The sequence below is a fragment of the Rhinatrema bivittatum genome, chromosome 4 (assembly GCF_901001135.1).
Source record: "Rhinatrema bivittatum chromosome 4, aRhiBiv1.1, whole genome shotgun sequence".
Classification (NCBI taxonomy): Eukaryota; Metazoa; Chordata; class Amphibia; order Gymnophiona; family Rhinatrematidae; genus Rhinatrema; species Rhinatrema bivittatum.
The window spans coordinates 105,414,610-105,440,830 of record NC_042618.1 but is presented as its reverse complement, the minus strand read 5'-3'; the positions used below and the strand labels follow the sequence as shown (position 1 = coordinate 105,440,830).

The following is a 26,221-nucleotide window of genomic DNA, read 5'->3' as shown; positions in this document are numbered from 1 at the left end:
ACATCTGTTAGCTTGATCACCAGCGCTGAGTCTGTCTTCTGCTTCCGCTGCATCAGGGGCATCCGCCATTTTTATAGATATGGACTTGGCCTTCGCAGGCACATGGACAGACATACCGTGCAAAAATAGCGCAGTTCAAAGGTTCAAACAATGCCTCTCACATTTGCACACCGTTTAGGATCAAAAACACCACCAAAGCTCAAGGAAAGTGAGGAATATAAAATAGAAAGAGAGATGGTGCCCGGAGCTCCAAGCTGTGTGACTGCTCAGACCTACCGCATCATGTGACCCCTGAGATTCTAAAGTTATTACAGCAGGCCTATCCTTTATCACAGGAGTAGATATCACAGTTCCTGTTTCAAACTGAGACCTCCCATCCATTAAAGGAGTAAGAGTACCCTTCCCCAAGTCTCAGTGATATAAGCACCTCTGGTGGATTCAGTCCTATGGGGCTAAGAGAGACTAAGGTCTCAGAAAGAATAGAAGCGGTGCTTCAACTTGCCCCATTTCTTGACTAGTAAAATTAAAGGCCTCCAAAGTTGGTTGGGTCATTTGAGGGGTAGAGGGAAGACTAACCTCTGTGTTCCTTAACTTTTCTTTTCCATCACGATGGAGATCTGAAGAAACAAGAAGATCATCCACCAAGAGTTGCATAGAAGGGCGTGCTGCTTTGATGCGTGGCTTTGTCGCGTGGTGCATGCCACTGGACACCTCGATCTTATAGAGGCCAGGTTTAGGAGACGACAATAGTGGTAGCCAGATCCCCGGATGGAAACATAGCAGTAGGTAGTTCCTCCTCCTTGCTCTCTACCTGGCCCTTATTTTTTAAGTCAGCTGGTTGGCAGTTGTTCAATTAAATAATGACAAAGCCTAAAATGATCACTGGAACACTTTTATTAAACAAAAGAGAAATATCCAAGAGCCCACCAACAGTTACATTTTGCTTTATAAGTATTTTTGATATAAAAATAATATGAGGGTTTATTTAAAACCTATGATGGCATTTTTGTGCCCTTAGTCCAACATTTTTTAATATAATTATTGTTGGTGGGCTATCTGAAATTTTTCCTTTTAACAAAAAATTGTGTTCCAGTGACCATTTTGGGTTTTATTATTTGCTTGTTCACTGGAAATTGCACAGGATTCCTCTGATCACAAATAAAACAGCCTGCCAGAAGCAAGCTCTGGGCTTGCTTTTTTCCTAGAGCTGTGCCCCAGGAACTCAATAACATATACATGTTCTAACCTGTCCCATCATTAAAGAGTAGCTCCTCCCTGGAGCTTGTTCTCTAAATATTCATGAAGTTCATGTTCCGTTCACCCTGACTCAGACCCTCTATCTTCTGACTTTTATGTTGGCATTAGTAAACACTAACTAAGTAAAACTCGGGCTTGTAAGCTAGCCATTGAGTGCCTTGACAGGCCTGGTCAGACACTGAAAAGAATACATTGTGACTTGTTTTTGTTATCCTGGGAGCAGAGCTGCTGTTGCAGGGTGGGGTGACTAGAAGCGATCGTTTTGGGCACAGAGTTTTGGAGGGCCTCATACTGCCATGGTAGCCCCACCCCTGGCACTGTAATTTCATGTTAACTTTGGAATGGAACCACACATGTCAAACTCTCCCAGACAGGTCAGCCATGTCTGGAAGAGATTGTCCCTTTCTGTGTGCCCCATGTTTGCATATGGTCTCTTTATACCTGAGGTGACTCTGAGCCTGCTCTTCCCAGACATACCAGTGTTTCGCTTCAAAGGTGTTTGGATGAAAGGATGAAAGCAACTTAATTTATTGAATGAACCAACCAGGTCCTTTATTCTCTTACAAATGGAGGGTCATTATTTTGTTGTAGGTGGCCACGCAGAGGCAGGTTTATCTGTTTGACATTTCCGTTTTGGGGGCTCGAGCCTTTAGGAATGGGCTCCAGACAGTATTGGAGGACAAAAGCATTTTAAAGGTGAGAGAAGTGTGCTCATGCTAATATTATTGAGATGCCTTCTGTAGACATGAAGAAATGGAGGGCAAGGGTCAATTTACAAGCTTATCCTTTACTTGTTTAGGTCATCCATGACTGCCGTTGGCTCTCTGACTGTCTATCTCACCAGTACGGGATTGTTCTCAGCAATGTTTTTGACACACAGGTACACTACAGTTTTGGGCTAATATTCAAAATAGAGCAGCTTCCCAACCTGGTCTAGGAGTTTCATCTAGCCAGTCTAGTTTTGTATGCATGAGATAAATTTGATATCCCAGATTAGCACAATGCTGGTGGGTGAATTTTGCAAATAATGGTGGCACAGACATAGTTCAGAGTGATGTGCGTGGGTTGCTGAGCTCTAGAATAGAGCATCAGTAGATAATACGTAATGTACAGAAAACACATATGGTTATCTTGCCCTGTGCTACTGTCCTGCTTCCTCCCCCTCTCCAATCCCAAACTCTTTCCCTGCTGTCATGATCCTCAAAGATTATTCTCCTTCAACCAACCAGCTTCCTCCTCTGAAGCCTTTATCCCAAGGTGGTCTGCTTCCGGTTCTTGATCATGTACTTCCCCAAAGGCTGAAGTGTGTGGCGCTTGTGTTTTATTATATTGCAGTTTTAGCATGGATTTACAGATCCAAAGAACTGCTGATGTTGCCTTGGGATTAGTATGCCAATTGCATCCTTTTAAGAACAAAAAAGGTTCGCATACTGGGTCAGACCACGGGTCCATCAAGCCCAGCATCCTGTCCCAACAGTGGCCGATCCGGGTTTTTTAGTGTTCAGACAGGTGAATCCAGAACCAGTGGGTTATGCACCTCTACCAGCAGATGGAGACGGAGCAAAGCTGACATCACAGTGTGTATATATATATATATATATATATACCCCTGCAGTAACATCAGCCCCACCAGTTTTCTCCATCTCCAGCAAATGGTGGACATGCATCTCTCTACTGGGGATTGCTTAAAAAAAAGTTTTTCAAAGAGAACAGAAGAATTATTTGTCCCGCTCTCCTGTAGTGATACCTTATGGTCCCTCCCTCAGTTAAGAATGCTTGAAGTGACTTCTTTGGATCCTTTCCCTCAGATGTGTGCCTTGGTCTGGTAGCTGTTTTTTCAGCCGGCATGGACTTAGCTGTGTGTGTATAAAAAAAAAAAAAATAATAATAATAAAATAAAACCCAGCGGAAAGGCAAGTGAGTGCAGGATGCTGAGCGTGGCAATGATGGCCCTTGTCCTCTCCCCCCGCAGCTGGAGAACAATCTTGTACTCAGCCAGGAGGGTTGAGCTCAGGTAAAGGGGTAACTTAAAAAAAAAAAAAAGAGGGGAAGGGGAGTTAAGTAAGGATTCCGACCCCCACCCCCCCCGACTCCGGCCTCTGTGCTCTGTGCACCGATCCAACTGTTGTTCCTGCCTCTGGGGCAGCTTGGCGGGTTGAGCAGCTTTTTTTTGGCTAGGCCCCACTGTTAGGCTTGTCTTGTTCGCCATGTGGGAGGCCATAGTGGCGAGTTCGCACGTTTTTTAGAGTGCAAGACTGCTCTCTTTCAGTTCTGTCGGTTTGTGCTTGTGTGTCCAGGATGTGTGCCTGGTTAGACGCGTAGGCGCGTCTATGGTGCACCCCGTTGGGTGCGCGCACTTATTTGCGCACTATTTGAGCGTCCTGGTGGGAGCTCAGTTTGGTGCTTATCGAGGCACATTCAGGGCAATTCAGTAAAGTCCGCAGGAGAGCTGGCGAACGCCTGCTCTCCCGGCGCGCACAGGCCACTCGCCTGTGCGTGCGATGCTGTATTTAAATTAGGTCTGGCAGTAGAAACGGGCAAAAGGAGGCGCTAGGGACACTAGCTTGTCCCTAGCGCCTCCTTTTGGCCCGGAGCGGCGGCTGTCAGCGGGTTTGACAGCCAACGCTCAATTTTGCCGGCATCTGTTCTCAAACCCGCTGACAGCTACGGGCTCGGAAACCGGACGCCGGCAAAATTGAGCATCCGGTTTTCGACCCAACAGCCGCCGGCTGACTTCAAATTTTGTTTTCTTTTTTTTTTTTTTTTTCTTTTTTACCCTTCGGGACCTCTGACTTAATATCGCCATGATATTAAGTTGGAGGGTGCACAGAAAAGCAGTTTTTACTGCTTTTCTGTGCACTTTTCTGGTGCCTGAAGAAATTAAAATGTGCTGCTTGGCTGCACATCTTACTTACTGAATTGCGCGGGCATACCTAATAGGGCCATCAACATGCATTTGCATCTTGAGGGCGCTATTAGGTTCGGCGGGTTGGACGCACGTTTTCCGCCCCTTACTGAATAAGGGGTAAGGGAAAATGCGCGTCCAATGACAGGTTAACAGTATGCTCTGTCAGAGCGCTCTGTACTGTATCGGCCTGATTGTTGGGCATCTAAATTTTGGGCGCTTAGTTTATTTGCAGCGTAAAAAAAAATAAAACAGCTAAGCCACTATTGACAGAATGGTGCCCATTGTAAAAAAAAAAAAAAAAAAAAAAGCCTAAGCGCCTTGCCCTATGTGCTGCTTGTCATATTTGGGCATCCCAGCTTGATGGTCCCACTAACTTGTGTCAGTGCTGTTTGGAGGTTCAGGGAGAATTGCCTCCATCTGACTTTGCTAAGCTTGGTTCTTCCCAGCCTGGTGCAGGAATAGAGAGAGAGCTGCAGAGGTTTTGCCTGAATTTGGGTCTCCTCTAACTGGTTCGTCAGCAAGGGAAAGTAGTTCAGTGGGTGCAGGTCCAATACCTTCTGGTTTTGGAATGGATCCCTCTGCCTTTTCTTGGGTAGAATTATTTTTCAAGGACTGCAGTCTTTTCTTCAGGCCCAGGCCCCTGCCAATCTTGACACGTCAGGATTGCAGGCTGCAGATTCCTGCATGCCTAGTGAAGTGCAGTGGGTAAGCGTTGGAGTAAGCCTAGATCTTCTACAGACTTCCCCCGACAGGGACTCAGATGGCTCGGATGATAGTCAATCCTTCCTCCCTGGAAAAGGGGGAAAAAAGAGATGATGTGCTCTTTCAGCACGAGAGGTCATACTAGGGGGTTCAAACTTTTTTGACCCTACAGAGGAGCTGCTTTTCAGGGACTTGACCTTTAGGTAGATCTCAGTCCTTTTGTCTCAAGCAGACCAAACGGGACGCAGGCTCGGGTAGTGGATGACTCCAAGCCTTCCAGTGTGCAGACCCACCCACAGAAACAGGAGATAGGAGGTTGCCTTTCCTTACTTCTTCAGTTGCAGGAGAGATCCAAAGTCTTTGGGCATCAAATGTCCTCATGCTGGAGTGGCTGGGGGACAAGCTGCTGTATACCATTTTCCCCCTTGGCCCTTGTTGGGCAGAATGATTCAGAAGATCGAGAGTCTCAGGGCAATGGTGCTTCTGGTGACTACAGATTGGCCCAGAAGACCGTGGTATGCAGAATTGCAAAGGCTCCTGGTGGACTCTCCTCTCCAGTTTCCGGTGCACAGAGATCTGCTATGGCAAGGACCTTTCTTCTCGAAGATCCAACTCTATTTTGTCTTATGATATGGCCCTTGAAAGGGCTCGGTTGCTGAAGTGTGGATATTCTACTGCGGTGATTGCCACCTTGCTACAAGCAAGAAAGTTATGTGCGGGTCTGGCAAGCATTTGAGGCTTGGTGTGAAGATTGGGGAGTTCCTTCTCATTTGGTTAAGATCCCGTTCATTTTTTAATTTTTTCAGGATGGATTGAGTAAAGGGTTGGCCCTTAATTCATTAAAGGTAGAGGTGGCAGCTCTTGCCTGTTTCCGAGGTCAGGGGAATGATGGACCTTTGTCGGCTTATCCAGATGTGCCCATTTCTTGAGAGGAGTGAAATATCTTTGTCCTCCCTTGCAGTTAGCAGTGCCCTTATGGAGTCTTAATCTAGTTTTGGATTTTTTAGCAGGCCCTCCTTTTCGGAGGGCCTGCTAAAAAGTTGCTGATCTTGAAAATGGTGTTTCTGGTGACAATGGTGTTTCTGGTGACAATTTTTTCTGCGCATTGAGTCTCCGAACTACAATCCTTGGCTTGATGGGAGCTGTTTCTACAAGTAATTCCAGGGCCGATACAGTTGCTGTTCCTTTCTTTTTGCCAAAAGTGGTCCCGGAGTTTCACTTGAATAGCCCTCTCGATTAAGGAGGGAGTCATGGCTGCCTATGTGGATGCTGAGCAGTCATTGCCTAGTCAGGTTTAGGACTCTTTCCGCTAGGGCTTAGGCACTGTCACGTGCAGAGGTTAGATTTTTGTCTCCTGTTGACATTTGCTGAGCTGCAAAGTGGTCCTCTTTACATACCTTTTTCAGGCATTATCACCTGGATGTGCAGGCCCTGGAAGACATAGCCTTTGCATGTGCGGTTTTGCCTGGACTGTGAGCAGCCTCCCACCCTGTTTGGGAGTAGCTTTGGTATATCCCACTGGTTCTGGATTCACTTGTCTGAATGCTAAGAACGGAGAAGTTACTACTTACCTGATAATTTCCTTTTCTTTAGTACAGACAGGTGAATCCTCCTTCCTGCCCTTGGCTGTTATGAACTCTGCCCGCGGGTCTCCCCGCGAGCAGGCTCACTTACCCACGCTGCTTTTCTTCGCCGACGCGGCAGGACGCCGCTGTCGGCCTGCCCACGCAGCCCGGAGGCCGCCCCTGTCTCTCCTCTTCATCGCGGCCGGAGCCGTGGACTTTCCAGCTTTCTTCGGGGCTGGGAGTGCCCCCGACACTGTCGTCTTCTTCGCAGCGCTAGGCCGCAATCCCCGGTGCCATCCGGTGGCTGGAGCCGCCCCTGGGGCTCCCCGCAGCTGCTGGAGCCGCTGCCGACGTCAGGGCCTGCTCCTCAGGCCCTGCCCTGCTTCCTACACAACTATGTCGGTGCAGGCCGCAGTCCGTGGTCCTGCACAGCTTCCTGCTCTCTCCTAGGCGCGCGGCCGCGTCTTCTTTCAACATTTAAAGGGCCAGACACAGGAAGTGTCTTGGCCCCACCTTGGTGACTGTTTCCTGTACCAGCCCTATAAAGGGCTGCTCCGTCAGTTGTCCAGTGCCTTGCATCGTGGTGTCTTCACTCTGGAGGCTCCTGCCTGCCAGAGCCTTTGTAAGGTCTTCTTGTCTTGTGGAGCTCCTCATCTTGTGATGTCCTCTCGTCATGCCATGTCATGTCTTCGTGCCTGAGGTCCTCGTCCAGGTGTCCTGGTGTCTTGATCTTCTACGTCCTGGTGTTCCTGCCTTCCTCGATGTTCATTCCTATGTCTCATCTTCGCTCTCGAGCCTTCTGGTCCGGTAGGCCGGGGGTCCCTCAGATGAAGTATTCCTGAGTGGACTAGCCTGCTGGTGGACAGTGGTCCTGTGCTCCTGAGCCGTCATGTCCTGGTTGGTTGTTCCTGCGCTGTCTCGTTCTCCTCGTGGTCCGTGACCAGTCTGCAAGGGCTGTGTAGGGCGCGCAATGGGACAGGGTGGTCCGCGACTCAGTCCCGCGGGTGGCCTGAGTAGGGCGCCCTGAGAGACAGTGCCAATGTCCGCCTTCCTTGCTTCTCGTCTCGTCTGGATTCCAAGTTCCTTGTTGTGTCTGCCCTTCAGCGTCATGTTCCTGATGTCGTAGCATCGACCCTGGTCCGGGATGCCGTCGCATCGACCACTGGTCCGTGATGTCTTCGCTTCAGTCTTGGTGTCAAGTCTCGTCTGCGATGCCGTTGCATCGATCCTGGTGTCACGTCTCCATAGTCCTGGTGTCATGTCTTCAACCCAAGTCTTCGTGCCATGTGATGCCGTTGCATCAATCTTCTTGTCTTCGTGTCAAGGTCCGTCTGCCCTCAACCTCAGGCCAGGCCTGCTGCTCCATGCTGCTCGCAGCAGGTCCGAAAGGGCTCGGAATGGTCGGAGGACCATTCACCTTCCAACATCTTTGGATGTTGGCCATGGGAGCTTGCCGGCCTGGCGGAGGGTAGACCATCAGCCATGCGGAGCCACCGTCAACCCTTGGCTCGGCCTGGAAGGTCTGGGTCGGGCTGAGGCCCATGGGCACACTAAACCCCCAGTGCACAACAGAACGCAAGGCCTTCCGAGGCCATTCTCAACATTGGCTGCTGGAGGGTTGTGCTGTCCTCCTGCATGACTGTGTGTTCCAGGGATTACAGGTAAGTGTCAACCCAATCCCTAGTCTAGTGATATTACACTTTTTTTCTGACCTCAATGTTTTCCTGCTGGCTAAGTGCTGGAATATTTATCTGTTAATAATCAAGTTTTGTTAGTTTATCCACAGTTGGCTTTTGAAGAGAATACTGGCCGGCTGATGTCACTGCCATCTGCTGGTAGAGGTGCATAACCCACTGGTTCTGGATTTACCTATCTGTACTAAAGAAAAGGAAATTATCAGGTAAGTAGTCATTTCTCCTTACAAGTATCTGGCAAGTACCCAAAACATTAAGTAGATCCCAAGCTTCTAATGCCAGTAATAGCAGTGGCTATTTCCTAAAGTAAACTTGATTAATAGCAGTTAATGGACTTCTCCAAGAACTTCTCCAACGTTTCTTAAACCCAGCTACACTAACTGCCCTAACCATATCCTCTGGCAACAAATTCCAGAGTTTAATTGTGCGTTGAATGAAAAAGAATTTTCTCTGATTTGTTTTAATTGTACTGCTTGCTAACTTCATGGAGTGCTCCCTAGTTCTTGTATTCTCCTAGAACAAGCAGGATGGTAGTCCTCACATGTGGGTGACATCAGATGGAGCCCGGCATGGAAAACTTTGACTGGCAGACTGAGCATGCCCAGCCTGCTGCTATCTGCGCATCCACCTGAGATCCCCCTTCAGTCTCTTCTTTTCCGCGGTGCAGTAGCCTCGTGGTTGTTGAGCTCCAAACACTTGAAAGCGTTTTTGCTAAAACTTTTAGGGTTTTTTCTGCGTTGGGTCCCCCTTCGCATTCTGTTCCTCTGGTAGGTACCTGTGGCTTTTGCCATCCGTTTTTCGTGGTCAATTCCTGACTCCTGCCTTGGGTTCCCGTCAGTCATCAACCATGCGTCGACCTCTTTTTTTCGATAGTGTTAGATTTTCGACGGTGCCCTTAGTGTCCGCGGGCCATGTCCATCACGGATCCGCATGAGGTGTGTATCCTCTGCCTGTGGGCCTCGCACGACGTTCAAGCGTGTTGTTTGTGTGATCGAATGACCCTCAAAAGGCGTCGTGCACGCCTAGATAAAATGGAGAAGCTTTTTGGCTCTCCAAAATCTTCCTTTTTGGCGTCAGTGTCTTCCACACCTAAGGGAACAGTCTCCATCGCTTCCTCTGGCGGTCCCTCTCTCCAGTACCCCCTAAGGATCGAGGAGAGGGAGATTGATCCTCTGTGGTCTCTCCCCTCCCCCTAACCTCGGGGTTGTCTTTGTCCTTGGCAACAGGGAAAGACCAGGCCGAGCACCGGAAACCCAGGAAGCATAGACACCAGTCACCGTCCCGACACTGTTCCGGTTCCAGAGCGGCATTGGCAACTGCCATCAAAGTGGCACCGGCCACCGGAGACCCCATCCTCTGGAACCCCTGCTAGCCCGAGACATTCCCCACTGGCAACAGTGCTGGGCGCTGTGCCTCCTCGTGATCCCTTCGAGGATGTGCCAGCGATGCCTTGCCCCCCCTCCATCAGTCCTTACTACCTAGGACTTTCAGGAGGAGTTGGACTGCAAGGTGCAATCGGCGGTGCTCAAAGCACTTCAGAGAGTCAAGCTGCCGGTGTCACGGCCCCATACCGGTGCCCGAGCCTCTGCTTTTGTTGTTCGCACCTCTGCTGGAGCGTCTGGATGTCCTTCTTGGCGCCCTACCGATGCAACCAGTGCCCGAGAGGCCTCCAATGCCTCCTCGGGCACAGACTCCCTCCACCGGAGCGATCCCGATTCCCGGGTCCTCTGAGGAGGATGAGGCCTCGGGACCAGGTGCCCACGCCCGCAGTTCCCCAGGCCACCGCTGGTTCCTCCCGGTGTACCGTACCCGATGCTCCCTCGATGCCTGGGGGGGGGGGGGGGGTTCCAACAATGCTGTCTATGCCTTGGGCCCAGGCCTTCTGTCCCTCCTGGTCCCCACCCTCGGCATCCAGACCCTAGTGAAGAGGCGGGTCCCTATGACTCATGGGGCGATGATTCCTCGGATGCGTCCTCTGAGTTCACTGATGACCCCCTCGCGGAGCCTTCCCCTTCAGAGGAACAGTGTCTCTCTCCGCCTGAGGACCTGTCTTTTGCCAGCTTTGTGAGGGCCATGGCAGAGGCCATTCCCTTCAACCTCCTGTCGCAGGAGGATACCAGTCATAAGATGCTGAAGGTCCTTCAGTTTATCACTCCAAAAGAGGTCGTGGTGGTGCCGGTCCATGACATCTTTAAAGAGCTCCTCCTCTGATTATGGGAACATGCGGTGTCGGTTGCCCCGGTGTACAGGAAAGCTGATGCGACTTATCTGGTTTAACAGGCCGTGGGTGGAGTCCGTTCTTAAGAAAGCCAGAAGCTACCGGACACACGCTTCTGCCCCTCCGGGGCGCGAACACTGGGAGCTCGACGGCATAGGGAGAAAAATGTTCCAAGGGGCTATGCTGGTGAGCCGTATTGCGGTCTACTAGCTGTACGTGACCCAATACGATCGCACCCTATGGAAGCAAGTCCAGGAGTTTGCTGAGGGCCTTCCTCAGCAACAGCAAGAGTCCCTTGCAGCCATTGACTTGCTGGGACTCGAAGCCGGTAGACATGAGGTCAGGTCCACCTATGACATCTTCAAAACCGCTTCCCGCCTAGCCGCCGGTGGAGTTGGCGCTTGGGCCTCTGACTGGATGTTCAGGATAGGCTCACGGACCTCACCTGTACAGGAGAGAACCTGTTTGGGGGTAAGGTGAAGGAGGTTATGGCGTAGCTGAAAGATCAGCATGATACTCTTCAGCAACTCTCCGCCAGTCCCTCAGAAGGTCCTTCCACCGCCAGGAAGTCCTCCAGGCCAGGCTCTCGCAAGCCCTTCTAACGGTCAAGGAAATACTTCCCTCCGGCTTCCCGTACTTGCCCACCTCCTAGGAGAACACGTGTTTCAGATAATGCGGAGTTGCTTACCTGTAAGAGTAAATAACTGGTTCTCATTTACCCGTTCAAGTCCTCTCTTGATTTTATAGACCTCTCATATCCCACCTCAGCCATCTTTTTTCCAAGCTGAACAGCCCTAAAACCTCTTTAGCCTTTCCTCATAGGAGAGAAGTTCCATCCCTTTATTGTTTTGGTCACCCTTCTCTGAACTTTTTCTAGTGCAACTATATCTTTTTTTGAAATGCGGCAACCAGAATTGCACACGGTACTCAAGATGTGTCTCACCATGGAGTAATACAGAATACTATGACATTCTCTATTTTATTTAGCATTCCTTTCCTAATAATGCCTCACATTGTTTGCTTTTTTGATGGCTACAGCACATTGAGCTGAAGATTTCAATATATTGTTCACTATGAAGTTCAGATCTTCTTTTTCCTGAGTGGAACTCCTAATATTGAATCTAATATTAAGTATGGGTTACTTTTCTCTGTGTGCATCACTTTGCACTTCTCCGCATTTAAATTTCATCTGCCATTTGGATGCCCAGACATCCAGTCTCACAAGGTCCTCCTGCAATTTATCACAGTCTGCTTGTGATTTAAGAACTCTAAATAATTTTGTCATCTGCAATTTGATCTTCTCACTTATTGTCCCCCCCCTTCCAAATTAAACTAGCCGTAATGCCTGTTAAAACGGGCGAGATTTGCTGTGCTCCAACCATCCCAACTCATTCCCCCTTCCCTGGTGGCGGAGGGACGGGCTCAGGCTGTTGTCGGTTCGACCTCCCCCCCCCCCCAGCACCGTGAAGGGCCGGAGGCGGTGGTTGTGGCAGGAGATGCAGTGGCGGCTGAGGGGGATCTCCGAGGCATCTCACGGCTGTCCCTTTACGTGACGGTCCGGCCATCCCAGCTCCCTCCCCCCTTCCCCGGCAGCGGAGGGTCGGGCTCAGGCTGTTGTCGGTCTGACCTCCTCCCCCTCCCCCCCCCAGCACCACGAAGGGCCGGAGGCAGTGGTGATGGCAGGAGATGCAGTGGCGGCCGAGGGGGATCTCCAAGGCATCTCACAGCTGTCCCTTTACGTGACGGTCCGGCCGTCCCAGCTCCCTCCCCTCTTCCCCGGCAGCGGAGGGACGGGCCCTGGCTATTGCTGGTCCGCTCTCCTCCCCCTCCAGCACCGCGAAGGGCCGGAAGCAGTGGTGGTGGCAGGAGTTGCAGCGGCAGCTGAGGGGGATGTGGTGAGGCTTCGCACTGTTGTCCCTTGGTGTGACGGTTCGGCCATCCCAGCTCCCTCCCCCGGCGTCTGAGGGAAGGGCTCAGGCTGTTGGCCCGATCGCTCTGCCTTGGGCGTTAAATCAGCACATCGCTCAGAGCTCTCTCTTCCATTCATGCATGGGCCCGTCTGTCACAGCCGCTCTGTACTGCGCATTCGCGGCATCTCCGTCCGAGCTCTCTTATAGGTATGATATGTTAAAAAGCACCAGTCCTAGTACAGATACCGGAGATACTCCACTCTTACCTTTTTCCACTATTCCACTTTTTCCACTATGAAAACGATTTCATCCTACTCTGTTTCCTTTATTTTAACCAGTTTGCAGTTCACAAAAGGACATTGCCTCCTATCCCATGACATTTTAATTGGTGTGTCTCATGGGGAACTTTGTCAAAAGCCTTCTGAAAATCTAAATACATTGAAGTCATTCTTCAAAACTAAACATTTAGATGGCTAACTTACCATTTAACTGGATAACTTATGAGTTATCCATCTAAATGGTTTTGATATTGACCTTCATAAATCTACCTGCTTACCTTTGTCCACATGTTTATTAACCCTTCAAAACAATAGATTTGTGAGGCAAGACTTCCCTTGGGTAAATCCATGCTAGCTGTGTCCCATTCAACCATGTCTATCTATATGTTCTGTGATTTTGTTCTTTAGAATAGTTTCCATGATTTTTCTCAGTTCTGAAGCCAGGTTCACTAGTTTATAGTTTCCCAGATCACACTTGGAGCCTTTTTTCAATATCTAGTTTACATTGGTAACCCTCCAGTCTTCAGGTACAATGGACGATTTTGTTTATCTTTCTAGATTGCAGATGTTTTTCTGTTTTCTGTGGGAACTGGTGGCTTCCTCCCACACTGTATCAGCACACTGGAGGAGAGCCTGATTCGCTACCTGGGATTGTCGTCTGGGAAGGTCTCCTTTCTGAAGCACAAACAGCGAGTTCTCCAGGTAAAGGATAAGAGCTAATCACCTTCTGTCAGCAGCTCTTACCTGGTGCTTTTATCTGCTATTATGTGTCTGGAAAATGTCTCTTTCGGAGGTAGCTAAGTCCACGAAAACTGTTAGGGATTTTGAAAAATAAAAGTTAAAATGAGGCATAGTATCCATCAGGACTTTAATGGGGAGATTTTGACGTTGGAGACTAGAAAGTCCTAGGTGAAAACTCTGGGAGAAGAGTTGAACTTAACTTGTACCTTGTGGCTTTCTGGTCAGGAAGCAGGGAGGGACAAGATTCAGTCCCTAGCCTTCTGGGTCAGAGGAGGATTTTGCTTGGGAACTTCATGGATGACCGTTCCGTTAGGTATATAAAGGACCCTGAGAATAAGAAAACTGAAGCAAGGGGATTTTAAAAAGTTCGTAGAACAGACGACATCAGTAAGCTAGTTGCCTAAAGGTGAAATGGGGTCATCAAACTGTTCAACAGGAAAAAGAAATTCCTGTAACTCTGAATGATTTCAAACAAACAGGGTTGGTTTAGTTCATGTGTCAACAGTTTGGTCCCAAAAAGGAACAGCATTGAGGCATTTAATCACTTTTCTGTTTTGAATTATTATTATGAGGCAATTGCATTTAGGGTTAAAAATATTAATGGAGCAAACTGTAACAAAAGGGTCAGTTTTCCTTTTGCATTCTTAGGCATCCATGTACCAAAGGGTACTGGCATTAACTAATTCCTAAGGATACTAAGGTATTTGCAAGCACATTTACATTATGTGCCTCTCTCACACTCTCTTTCTCCACTTCATTATTTAGTAACACTGGATGTAAGGCTGAAAAGTTAACCACATCCCAGGAGACATAGTTAAGTTAGCAGTCATACCTGGGCCTGAGACTAAAAACAACCTCTTTGCACCTGCTTCACCCATTCACTCCTTCCCTTTTTCCTCCTTCCCTCTCCCCCAGCACTTCCCAAAGGTGCCAGTAAAATCTTCATACCATGAGGGAGATCATAAAAATTCTGAAGATCGCACCTTTCCTGAGACCAAAAAAATTGACAACCAGGGTACAGAAATAAAATGAAAAATAATATAATTTTTATTTACATTTTTATATTTCTCTTTTTGATTCTTCAAAATGGATTACATTCAGGTACTGTAGGTATTTTCCTATCCCCAGAGGGCTCACAATTTAACTGCCTGATTCACAAAGGCTTTTTTCCCATTCTGTGTCTGTGGGAAAATACCTTAATGAATCAGGCCCTAAATTTCTCCCGTTCTCATTCTTTTTTGACCTAAGGAAGGAGTTTTAGCTCCATAAGCTTGTTAAGAAATGTATTAAGGTAATCCAATAAAAAGGTATCGCCTTGTTTTGTTTTATTTAACTTTTATTTCTGTGCATTCAAGTGGACTAACATGGCAGCCACACTACTTTTTAACCAGTATGCTCTTAAAGATTAATTGTAACTTTTTATCCAGAGAAATGATTATCCATCCAAATTTATTTTCTTAACATTTGTGTAAATGCATTTTTCAAAAGACTGCTTCAGTGTACTGTGTGACTTGGCAAGAGATATGCATGAAATAATCCTCTGCAAACATTTTGCATTCCTGTTTGTACCTCAGATCAGTCCAGACAAGTGGGTTATGCATCTCTACCAGCACATGGAGGCAGAGAACTAAACACTTTTCAGGCACTGCTACTTATCCGAGAGTGCCACCTGCAGAACCTCAGTATCTATCTGTCTCCAGTAGATGGTAGAGGTGCAAATATGCATGTCTATTCTTTCCTATTTTTTTTAATCTAGTTAGTTTAGGGAAAGAAGAAAAGAAGAGCTCCCTGAGGTGCTAGGTTCCTTCGTGGGCCATCTCTCAGGTTGAGCTGGGCGAGTGGGGGTTGGTAATCCCTGTGCTGCTTTAGCCCACACCATCCAGGGTTAGGAAAGCCAGGGGTCCTGATTCCCTTCTTTCCCTGAAGGCTCCTTTCTCGAGGATCAGCCGATAACCACCAACAGGAAAGTATTTTATTTCTTATGTATTTGTTGGCAGTGCTGTTGGGTGCCTATAACTTTATTTAAAAAAAAAAAAAGGCAGGCTGGAGATAAACAGGTGCTTTCTGTTTTATGTAGAGCCGCAGCCAGGTGTTTAGTTGCAGGCTGTCGGATCGGGGGAAAGGATGTATTTTTCTTTGCGGGGCTGTTATACCTGTAATTTCCTGGTGGGTCGGGCTGCCACGTTTACCTTCCTGTGCTGAGTTGCGACTCACACTGTGCCACATGTTTTCCCCTCCCCTGCATGGTGCCGACATCAGAATGCGCCAAAACCTGCAAGGCCTGCGGCAGTACTTGATTGCGGCTCAACTCGCCTATGTGTTGTCGTGACGCTGCCATGGGGGGGGAGGGGCCCTCGACAGACAGGAGGGCTACCTGTTTGCAAGGCCTGGTAAAAGGAGTCGCTGGGGGAGATTTTGTCTCAAGAGTTCGGAGGGCTGTGCAGGATTCGATGCAAGAACCAGCCCAGGAGCCCCAGGACTCTCTTCCTCCTCTTTCTCTGGCAGTGCAGGCCAGGACTGAGGATCAGAGGATGGAAACTGAAGCTGCCTGAAGAGGAGGACAACAAAGGAGATTTTTCACAGTTTGTTTTACCAATGCACAAGGCCTTTTTGGCCAGAATGGGTGACGGGGCCACACTATCTCTCCACCAAAAGCGGTAGCCCAATTCTAAGAAGACTAAAAGGTCTCCGGTCAGGCGCTCGGGCTCCCTTCTCCACCAATTGGGGCTCAGTCACCTTGATGGGGATTTGGATTCAGATGACTGGTTGGACAATCTGGATGAGGATTGGACGGATGTGGACCCTGATGTTTAGGGGGATGAGTCGGCAGAGCACAAGCTTGGAAGGAGCCGAGACAAACCTGGGGATTTGTCTTGAGTCTGAGGAGGTCCCTGTTGCAGAGGGGGACAACCCGAGAGTGGTGAGTCTCTTCCGCAAGTAGGAGTCGAAGCTGCTTATTTCTCACGTCCTGAAGGAGCTGGGAGTGAAGGTGTTGTGTGAGGACTCAGATAATGGAGTAGATCTGGTTTTGGATGGTCTTTGGGGTCCTCTTACAGCTTTCCCTTTGCCTAAGAAAGTAAAAAAGTGGACCAGAAGGGGAATGCTATGGAAACTGGGCTGAAGGTCGCAAGGGCAATGGCAAGTTTGTATCCCTTGACAGAGGATGTCTTGCAGTACTTGTCTTTGCCCAAGGTAGATGCCTTGGTTTCAGCAGTCACCAAGAAAACCAGCATCCCAGTGGTGGGTTCCACTGCGCTAAAGGACATCCAGGATCAAAAGCTGGAGATCCAGTTAAAGAGGTGTTTGAGGTTTCAATCTTAAGCCTGGGTATGGCCATCTGTGTTAGCCTGATGCAGAAGGCCTGTTTACATTGGGTGCAGGAGCCTTCAAGGCAGATGCTCAGATAGCTCAGTTAGAAGCTAGCATTGCTTATGTGGCAGATGCCTTGTATGGTTTCATTAGGACCTCTGCTAAGAGTATGGCATCTACCTTGGGCAAAGACAAGAACTGCAAGACATACTCTGTCAAGGGATACAAACTGGCCATTGCCCTTGCGACCTTCAGCCCAGTTTCCATAGCATTCCGCTCCCGGTTACGCAATTGATTGGTGGATATGTGGTCCAAGTCTCAACTCTGTAATCTCCCCTTTAAAGGGAAGCTGCTTTTTGGCGAAAATTTGGAACAGCTAATGAAGCAGTTGGGAGAGTTGAAAGGAAATAGGCTACTGGAGGATATGAAGAGCAATAGGAAAGCTTTTTCAGCTCGATCACATTTTCAGATTGTGAGGCATTTTCGTCCCAACAAAGGTTTTGTCCTCTCAGAAGTCAGGTTCCGGGAGACAGCAGTCCTTTCAAGGGTCCCAAAGGCCAGCCAGGGATAGTGCAGGTCAGGGGGCCGCAAATAGTAAGACCTCACAATGAAGCCAGATTGGTCCACTCTCTCGAGTAGTTGGTCGGGAGGGTGGCTGACTCAGTTTTACCGAGAGTGGACCAAGATTACCATGAACTAGTGGGTTCTGGAGGTAATAAGAGATGACTACGCTTTAGAATTTTCTCACCCCATCAGGGAAGCCTTCATGAGTCTCACTGCTCGTCCTTGGGCAGCCTAGAGGCAGTTCGAGAGACCCTGTGTTGCCTGCAGAGGTTAGGGGCAATTGTACCCATCCCAACAGCAGAGCAAGGGCAAGGAAGATTTTCAGTTTACGTTGTTGTTCCCAAGAAGGAGCGGACGTTTCACCCCATTCTAGACCTGCAAAAAGTCAGTGCAACGCTGCGGATTCTGTATTTTCGTATGGAAACGTTGACAGTAATAGCAGCGGTTCGCCAAAGAGAATTTCTGGCCTCTCTGGATTTAACGGAGGCCTATCCGCACATTCCCATTCACATGGGACATCAGAAGTTCCTTCGATTCATGGTGCTGAGCCAGCATTTTCAGTTTTGGGCCCTTCAGGCTAACTATGGCTTCATGGACCTTCACAAAGTTTATGGTTGTGGTGGCGGCCACGTTGAGAAGGGAAGTTCATCCTTATCTGGACGACTGGCTTATTTGGGTGAAGCTGGAAGTGGAGTGTGGCCAATCAGTTCAGAGGGTACTGGAGATGTGGACTCTGGGGTGGATAATGAACTTGTTGAAGAATCATCTTGTTCCGAGTCAGTCTTTGGAATATTTGGGGACATGATTCGACACCCGCTTAGGCAAGGTGTCTAGCCTTTAATTTCATTTGCGTATGGTGACTGCCCTAGGATGCTTTCGCGGGAAAGTTCAAGGAAGGCCCTTGGTGACTCATCTGGATATTGTGTGTTTTCTCAAGGGAGTTAAGCACCTGCAACCACTAGTTCAGAGGGTTTGTCCTGCATGGAATTTGAACTTGGTGTTGCGGGGTCTTTGTGGGCCTCTGTTTGACCCATTGCGGAAGGCATCTTTGAAGGACTTTACTTTAAAGACTGTGTTTCTAGTAGCTATTTGTTCAGCCAGACAGATTTCGGAGTTGCAGGCCTTGTTCTGTAGAGAGCCGTTTCTGCGAATTTCGATCGATGGGGTCTCTCTGAGGACTGCTCCCTCATTTCTACCAAAGATGGTCTTGAGTTTTCACCTTAACCAGTCAGAACTTCCCGCATTCCCGAATTAGGAATGGGAAGGTCTGCTAGCAAAGGATCTTCACTGCTTGGACGTATGACAGATGCTGTTGCGTTATCTTAAGGTGACAAATTCCTTTCGGTGGTCGGATCATTTTTTTGTCCTGTTTGGTGGCGCAAAGAAGGGAACTGAGGCTTCTAAAGCCACCATAGCTCATTGGTTAAAGGAGACTATATTTTTGAACTATCTGTGTAAGGGTCATGATGTTCCAAGGGGGTTGTGGGTGCATTCAACCAGAGAGCAGACGACCTCTTGGGCGGTGTGTCAGTTGGTGTTACTGCAGGAGATTTATAGGGCAGCCACTTGGTCGTCTTCTCATATTTTCACCAAGCATTATCATCTGGATGTTAGAGCGCCTCAGGAGATGACTTTCGGAGAGAGTGTTTTGAGAGCAGGTCTTTCAGATTTCTGCCCAGTATAGGGGAGCTTGGGTATATCCCATTTGTCCGGACTGATCTGGGTTAAGAACAGGAAAGGAAATTTTGGTTCTTACCTGCTAATTTTTGTTCCTGTAGTACCACAGATCAGAGACTCATCCCCTCATTTTGGTTTTCTGAAATACAGCATAACTGTGAGTGGTTTTTTCTGAAGAATTTACAGCTGTATATAGTTGGGTTCTAGGACCTATACGAAGTTGGTTTTCTGTGGCTTTGGATGTGAGGGCTCCAGCCAATCTTACTTGTTTGCCCTGGGAGGGACGTCATTAGTAGAGCTTTTTTTTTTAATCTACATTTGCTTGGGTATAGGTCAATACTGAGGGGACTGTAGGTGGCACTCTTGGTTAAGTAGCAGTGCCTGAAAAGTGTTTAGTTCTCTGCCTCCATCTGCTGGTAGGGATGCATATCCCTCTTGTCTGGACTGATCTGTGGTATTTAAGGAATGAAAATTAGCAGAATGGGGTTCCTGACATTTTTGAGCCATGTGAGTCGGAGTGTCAGTGATACCATTTTGGATCTGGCAGTATTGCCAGCAGAAATATTATCTTCTTCCTCTCAGTGAAGACTTCAGTAACACCTTTGAGGGGGTAACTGGGTTCTAGGGGTAGAAGTGTGAGGATCCCAGAGGCCCAGCATTGATTTTTGAGGTGAGAAGAGAGAGAGGTGCTGGAGGGCCCTGGAGACCCAACATTGACTTGGGGCTGGGAGGTGATAGGTGGTACTAACTGTTCTTTTCCTAGCGTGTAGACAGATGGTCTCAGGACCATCTGCTGGCAGGGGAGCATAAACCCACTGGTCTTGAGTCCATCTGTCTACATACACTAAGGAAAACAAAATTATCACTTAAGTATTTTCTCCATTTCATTTGGACCAGTTAATAGAGGGAAAATTGACCTACCCATGTCAGCCTTGACATAGTCATGCTCTCTCATCACATTGTGCATCTTGTTATTTTAATAATGACTGGGACTGAGAGTTACTTGAAGACACTTTAGTCTTTGAGTGTTGAGGTTTGGGTAAGGGGAAGAGAGTGAGGGGAATTATTGTAGTTTCCCAACAATCTCTTGGATGTATACCTAACCAGTCAGGTTTTCAGGATATCCATAACGAATATGCATGAGGTAGATTTTCATATATCAGAGAACCAACCATTATATGCAAATTTCACTGGAGCCATTCTGAAAACCCAACTGGCTAGGTGCACCTCCAAGAGGTTTGGGAAAACACTGCATTAAGATATAGTAGTAGCTTGACTAAGGGTGTCACTTTCCTTTTGGTCACTTAAGCTCATAGTGTAAAAGTTTCATGGAGACTGTGATGGAGCCATGGGGGGCAATATGGAGGGAAAAGGTAACTGCTATGGGAAACAGTTATTCCTGTGCTGTGGTCTTTACCTTCTAGTGCTATAAACTGCACTTATTGTGGTAGGGCCTGTCACATAATTCATTAGCACAGTTCCTAAAATCCATTAAGGGTTAACCCCTTGGGCACTGGAAGATCCTGCCAAGCACTGCACAGGCCTCACCCTCAGCAGCGCACATGACTTTACACTGGAAACCTCCTACTTGCTACTGGATTCCTACTTAATTCTGGAAAGTATCCTGCCCCACAAGTTATCCCTTGGTAGTTTCTATGGACACTACGACACCACAAACACAATTCCCAGAAATAACACCTACAGATCAAACACAAAAATGCTGATCAGTAACTTACTTCTGTGGGTCCCTGATCAGATATAGGGAAGACAGTAAATGAAGGGAGTGGGGAGGAGGAAAAGGGATTTTACAAAACACTACCTATCAAGGTATATAACTAGCTAGCACCCAACAAAGTTCCAGTAATAGTCTGTTCACAGGATACCATTCAGAAGTGCGATAGTCTTGAAATGGGTCTGGTTGGCTATGATTCTGGCCAAGACCAGAGCCATTGCAAGAGATGGGCAAGCCAGGCAACTGCCCAGGATGCCAGAGAGAGGTGCAGTGCCCCTCTGCCAGTGCTGTGCCTCTCATCTTCCCCCAGTCCACATATCAGCTGCTTGATCCATGCAGCACTCAAGTGCTATACAGTTCAAACAGCTGATCATTGAACTGCACAGGGTGCAGCAAGAATAGCAGAGGTGTCAGTACCTTGGCAGGAGGTGTAGCTGGCCTGGGAAAGAAGGGAAGAGGTGCGCAGAGACTAGGAAATATGGAGGGAGAGAGCAGGAGATTCCTAGGACCATCAGCAGTAAGCATTGATGTGGTTACTTATTCATGAGTGGGGAGAGTGGATACCCTTCAACCACAAGAGGTGCTGTTTAGACCAGCAATGACCCTGGTCAAGACTAGAGAGTTCTAGCATATTCCTAGGCAGTTCTCTGTGGACTATTTCTGTATGACTAATCAAAATCTAAAGCACTGGCATTCTGTTACAATATTACAACTCCATGAGGATATTTAACAGATACAGTTCAAGCCTCATTTTGGAACTAATGCAGCAAGGCTATAACCCCTTCAGTCCTGGCTGACTCAAAAAAGGGATGCCTCCAGCTACCAGGTGCTATAAAATACTGCAGAATCTTACCCAAATCAGAATAGCACTTATATGGAAGCTTAAGAAAGGAAAGTAGTCCTCTTTGGGAAAGATAAAGTCCACAGAGCATAATGGGGAATCGCAGTGACATACACAACCTCATTTCCTCACAGCTTCTTTTCAGGCTTCTGTGACAATAGATATAGATATCTGTCGTAGGAAACTCAGAGAAGTATGTTTTGTGTTTTGGGGGGTGCAGGCAGATCCCAATGTATGGCTGCTGCGTCCCACTCCGCCGTCGCTGCTGAAGGTATTGGCATTAGAAGTTGTGTACCTGCTGCCACTCCGCCTAGTCCTGATGGATGAGTTGATGTCAGACTTTGTATCCTTGGTGGATGGGTACCTCGATGCATATCGGCAGAACCCACCAGGCCTACTTGGGAGCATTGAGGTAAGTTCACTATTGTCTGTCCTGGGTCTTGGTCGCTGCACTAGCTTTAAATAACAAACAGTTTCTAGAAGACTGGAGACTACTAAATTCGATCTTTCTTAGCATTCAGACAGGTTAATCGACACAAGTGGGGTATGCACCTCTACCAGCATATGGAGATGGAGCAAAGCTGACATCACGGTATACTCCTGCACCAACATCAGCCCACCAGTGTTCTCAGTCTCCAGCAGATGGTGGACGTGCATCTCCTTACTGGGGATTCTTAAAAAAAAAAAAAAAAAGAGAAAAGAAGGAAATTAATTCGCCCCACTTTTATGGTCCTTCCTTCAGTAGCGTTTTCCTGAGCTGATATCTGCGGATCCCTCCCTCAGATGAGTGCCTCGGTCCGGAAGCTGGTTTTCCGGCATGGACTTAGCTGTAGAGAGAGAAACAGCTGAGAGGCTTGTTAGTGCAGGAAGCTGAGCACGGCAGTGAAGGCCTTTGCCCTCCCCCCACATCCGGAGACCGACTGTATACTCGGCCGGGACAGACTAACCTTAGGTAAAAAGTAAAAAAAAAAAAAAGGGTGAGGGTTCCATTCCCCTTCTGGTCTCTGAGCCTCGGCACACCAATCAACATCCATTCCTGCTTCCAAGAGAGCTTGGGAAGTTGTGGCAGCTTGGCGGGTTGAGCAACCTTTTGGCTAGGCTCCACTCTCTGCCTTTGCTTAGATGTCACGTGGTAGGCTGCAGTGGCATTCACGTGCTTTTCTGTACACAAGTCTGCCGCGAAATAATGTCTGAAGTCAGTTTGTGCTTGCGCGCCCAGACGCATCTAGGAGCTATGTGGGTTTGAGTAAAATGTGTATGATCTAGTAGTGGGGTTACACTGTCGCCATATATCTGCAAGACCCCATTTACTCATTTGAAAGGATAGCTCCTTTCGTTCCTTTAGATTGTGATAGCTACTATCCCTTGAGGCATCTAATTTAGGGTTACGGATAAAATTTAAATCTCCTCCTACTATCACTGTGCCTTCAGAATGCAGTTCCAATATTCTGTTTATCTCATGCATAAAGACATGCTGATCCATATTAGGAGCATATAAAGTCATTATTGTAAACACTTCCTTACCAATTCTCGATTTCAAAACCACATACCGCCCTCGTACATCTGCTATGTGTGTAATATTGTCAAAAGTAAGGCTTCGAGAAACAAGGATTCCTACACCTGCATATTTCGCAGCTTGCATGCTACTAGCCAAATATTAATGTGGATATTGCGCAGATGATAGCACATACTCATGCCTACGCTTAACATGGGATTCTTGTATAAGCGCTATTGTAGCTTTATGATGCTGTAAATCTCTAAAAAGGAGATTACGCTTTCTGTGTGTTCATACCCTTAACATTAAGGGACCACACCCGTATAGTCATGATTATTTTAGTATGAATGGATTTTGCAAAATTCAGAACCTAATGGAAGTTGTTACCTCCCTTATTTGAAGCTTCTGAAAAATGTGAGGTGTATGCACCCAACCCTCCCTTCCCATCCCCTCCTGATAAATTGTCCACCTCGACCCCACTGTGGACCACTCCCCTCATTGGGGGTCAGCAACTCACAAGAGAGCCCCCACCCACTTCACCCCCTCCCTCAAGGTTAAAAAAAAACACTGATAGAAAAGAAATGTAAAATTTGCAACTATAAACACTGATTATACTCATTAAAAATCATATCTTCAACACTGAAATCAAAATATGTTTGGTTAAACGCTGTTAAGATTAGGAATGCCCCTGATCCCCTCTCCTCGTTCACGTTAAGCACAATAGTAAAAGTCAATTTGGATGAAGTTCTATAGATCAGCCATCGCCAGCTGGGGTTGGACGAGATGTAGCAGGTTGACGTTCCAGTCTACGGCGGTTTCCTGCGTGCTGCCATCTTGGTGTCACAGCAACATTTACTGGTTCTTCCTCAGCAGGGTGTGCATGAAAAGTAATTGGTAGGTTGGCTTGCTTAAAAGCTTTCTCAGCATCTTGCACCAACTTTATCCTGTAGGTACTGCCATTGACAGAAAATAAAAGTCCAAACGGAAATAACCATTTATACTTGATGTTTTCTGATCTCAGTGCTGTGGTCACTGCCTTCATCTCGCATTGTTTTTGCAGTGTGAGTGGTGCCAGGTCACTGTATATTGATATCTTGTGTCCTTCCCATGTCCAGTCTGGAGAGTTCCTTGCTGCTGCAACAACTTGCTCTTTGGTTTTATAGTTGTGCAGGCATACTACAATGTTGTGAGTTTTATTAGGCATCTTAGGCCCTAAGGACCTGTGCACCCGCTCGATCTTGATCTTAGCTTCCAGTATCTCTCTACTCGCATTGGCATTTATTTTCCTGCAGTAACGACTGCATTACTGTTTTTGCAACACTTGTACAGGCAACATATTCCTGTGCCTCTGGGATGCCTCGTATGCACACGTTACAGTGGCGCGAGTGATTTTCTAAATCCTCCAGTTTTTCCATCAGCTTGGCATGCTCATCTTGAAGTGCTTTATGCTGGGAGTCAATCTTTTGCAATGGGTCCTCCTGGCCTTCCAAACACATGTCCATCTCATCTACATGATGTCCTAGAGCTGCTACATCTTCACGGACTTCAGAAATTGACGCTAGCAATTCTGCTTTGTTGTTTCATGTCCGCTCTTATATCCATAAACCATTTGCGGCGTTCATCTTGGGTTGGTATCTTCGAGAGGCCTGCAATGTGTTCATGCTCTGATGCCACATCGGCGTGCGCCATTGCGGCCTGCTCATTTTCCTCTACTGAGTCCATTGCATTTTTGGCATAGGAGAATTGCTTTAAATCAGTCATTTTTCGTTTCGATGCCATCAAGGAGAGGTATAGGTGCTGTTGGTATGCTTTGCGAACTGCAAAAAGCTAGGATGGTACAGATTTGTTGCAGATTTCCTTGAGTTGTAGCGGGAGCTCACGGGTTAGGCGGCTATTCTCCTTGGTGATGTCACGCGCCCCCCCCCCCCCCCCCCGTTCCTTGTCTTTTAACCAGTTTGTAATACACGAAAGGACATCGCCTCCTATCCCATGACTTTTTAGTTTTCTTTGAAGCCTCTCCTGAAGAATTTCAGGGTAGTGCCTTACGGCCCCACCACCCTGGATAAGCACAGTCTCGTCTGTTCTCGGAAGCTAAACAGGGTTGAGTGTCAGTTATGGCTGATGAATTGGTGCCAAGACAATTTCAGTCTAATCTTATGAAATGACCTTTTAAAGTATCACTCTGGTTTGGGAGTGAGATATAAAAAACAAAAGGCCAATAAGAGAGGAGAGTCCCAGGTTCCTCGGTTACCAGAGGATTAAAAGCAGGCACCATGCTCATTTGGCGTGATACGTCGTGCTAGGGGTTTTCAAACGTTTTCGACCCTACAGAGGAGTGACTTCTCATAGGGCTTGACCTTTGATAGGCCTCAGTCCTTTGTCCCAGGCAGCCCAGACAGGGCGTGGGCTTGAGTGGTGGGGCCCCCCGAACCCCTCAAAGAGGTTGTGCTGATTCACTCACAGGGGGTCACTTGTCTTTCCTTTTATTGGAAGTGGATCGAGATCACATCAGACAAGTGGGTTCTGGAAGTGATACGAGATGGCTTATGTTGTGGAGTTTCTCAGTGTTCCTCGGGATGTTTTTGTGGTGTATCCCTGCAGTTCTCTGCAGAAGAGTCACAGTGGAGTGTACATTGTCAAGACTTCTCAACCTGAGGGCTGTGATCCTAGTGCCCATGTCACAAGATAATATGGGCCTGTATTCCAATTAGCTCATTGTACCCGAAAAGGGGGGTTCCTTTTGCCACATCCTGGATCGCAGGTGAGTCAACCAGTTTTTGCAAGTCACTCGTTCTCGCATGTATAACATTGCGCTCACTGATAATGGCAGTATAGTCGGGAGTTTCTTAAGTAAGAGGCATATGTGCACATTCCCATCCAGCTGGAGTATCAACTGTTTTCTGCGTTTCGCTGTTTTGGAGTGACATTATCAGTTTTTAAGCACTATTATTCAGTTTGGACACCGTGCCCAGAACTTTCTCTAAGGTCATGGTGGTAGTGATGGCATTCTGTTCCACCTATACTTCAACGATTGTCTATTTCATAGCGTCCAGTCAGATGAATCCAGAACAAGTGGGTTATGTATCTTTACCAGCAGATGGAGACAGAGCAAACTGACAACACAATATATATTCCACTGCAGTGACATCAGCCTGTCTGTATTCTCCATCTCCAGTAGATATGGACGTGCATCTCCCTACTGGGGATTGCTTCAAATTAAAAAAGGAGAAATAAGGAAAATAAGTTCAGCCTGTTCTCTTGCGGTGATACCAAAAGGTCCCTCCCCCAGTTGAGAATTCCTGAGGTGATTTCCGTGGTCCCTCAGATGAG

General features: G+C 47.6%; 1 protein-coding gene across 5 annotated transcripts in view; it reads left to right on the top strand.

Annotated features, from left to right (window-relative positions):
• The window catches only part of EXD1 (exonuclease 3'-5' domain containing 1), a 129,777-nt gene that overhangs the window by 67,118 nt on the left and 36,438 nt on the right, over nucleotides 1-26,221 (top strand). For 4 of the 5 annotated variants that reach the window (XM_029598605.1, XM_029598602.1, XM_029598606.1 and 1 more), the window contains exons 8-11: nucleotides 1,849-1,953; nucleotides 2,057-2,137; nucleotides 13,091-13,234; nucleotides 21,617-21,808. In XM_029598605.1, coding sequence (XP_029454465.1) covers nucleotides 1,849-1,953; nucleotides 2,057-2,137; nucleotides 13,091-13,234; nucleotides 21,617-21,808 — 522 coding nt within the window. The remainder of the gene's footprint in view (nucleotides 1-1,848; nucleotides 1,954-2,056; nucleotides 2,138-13,090; nucleotides 13,235-21,616; nucleotides 21,809-26,221) is intronic. The other variant, XM_029598607.1, reaches the window with a different exon arrangement.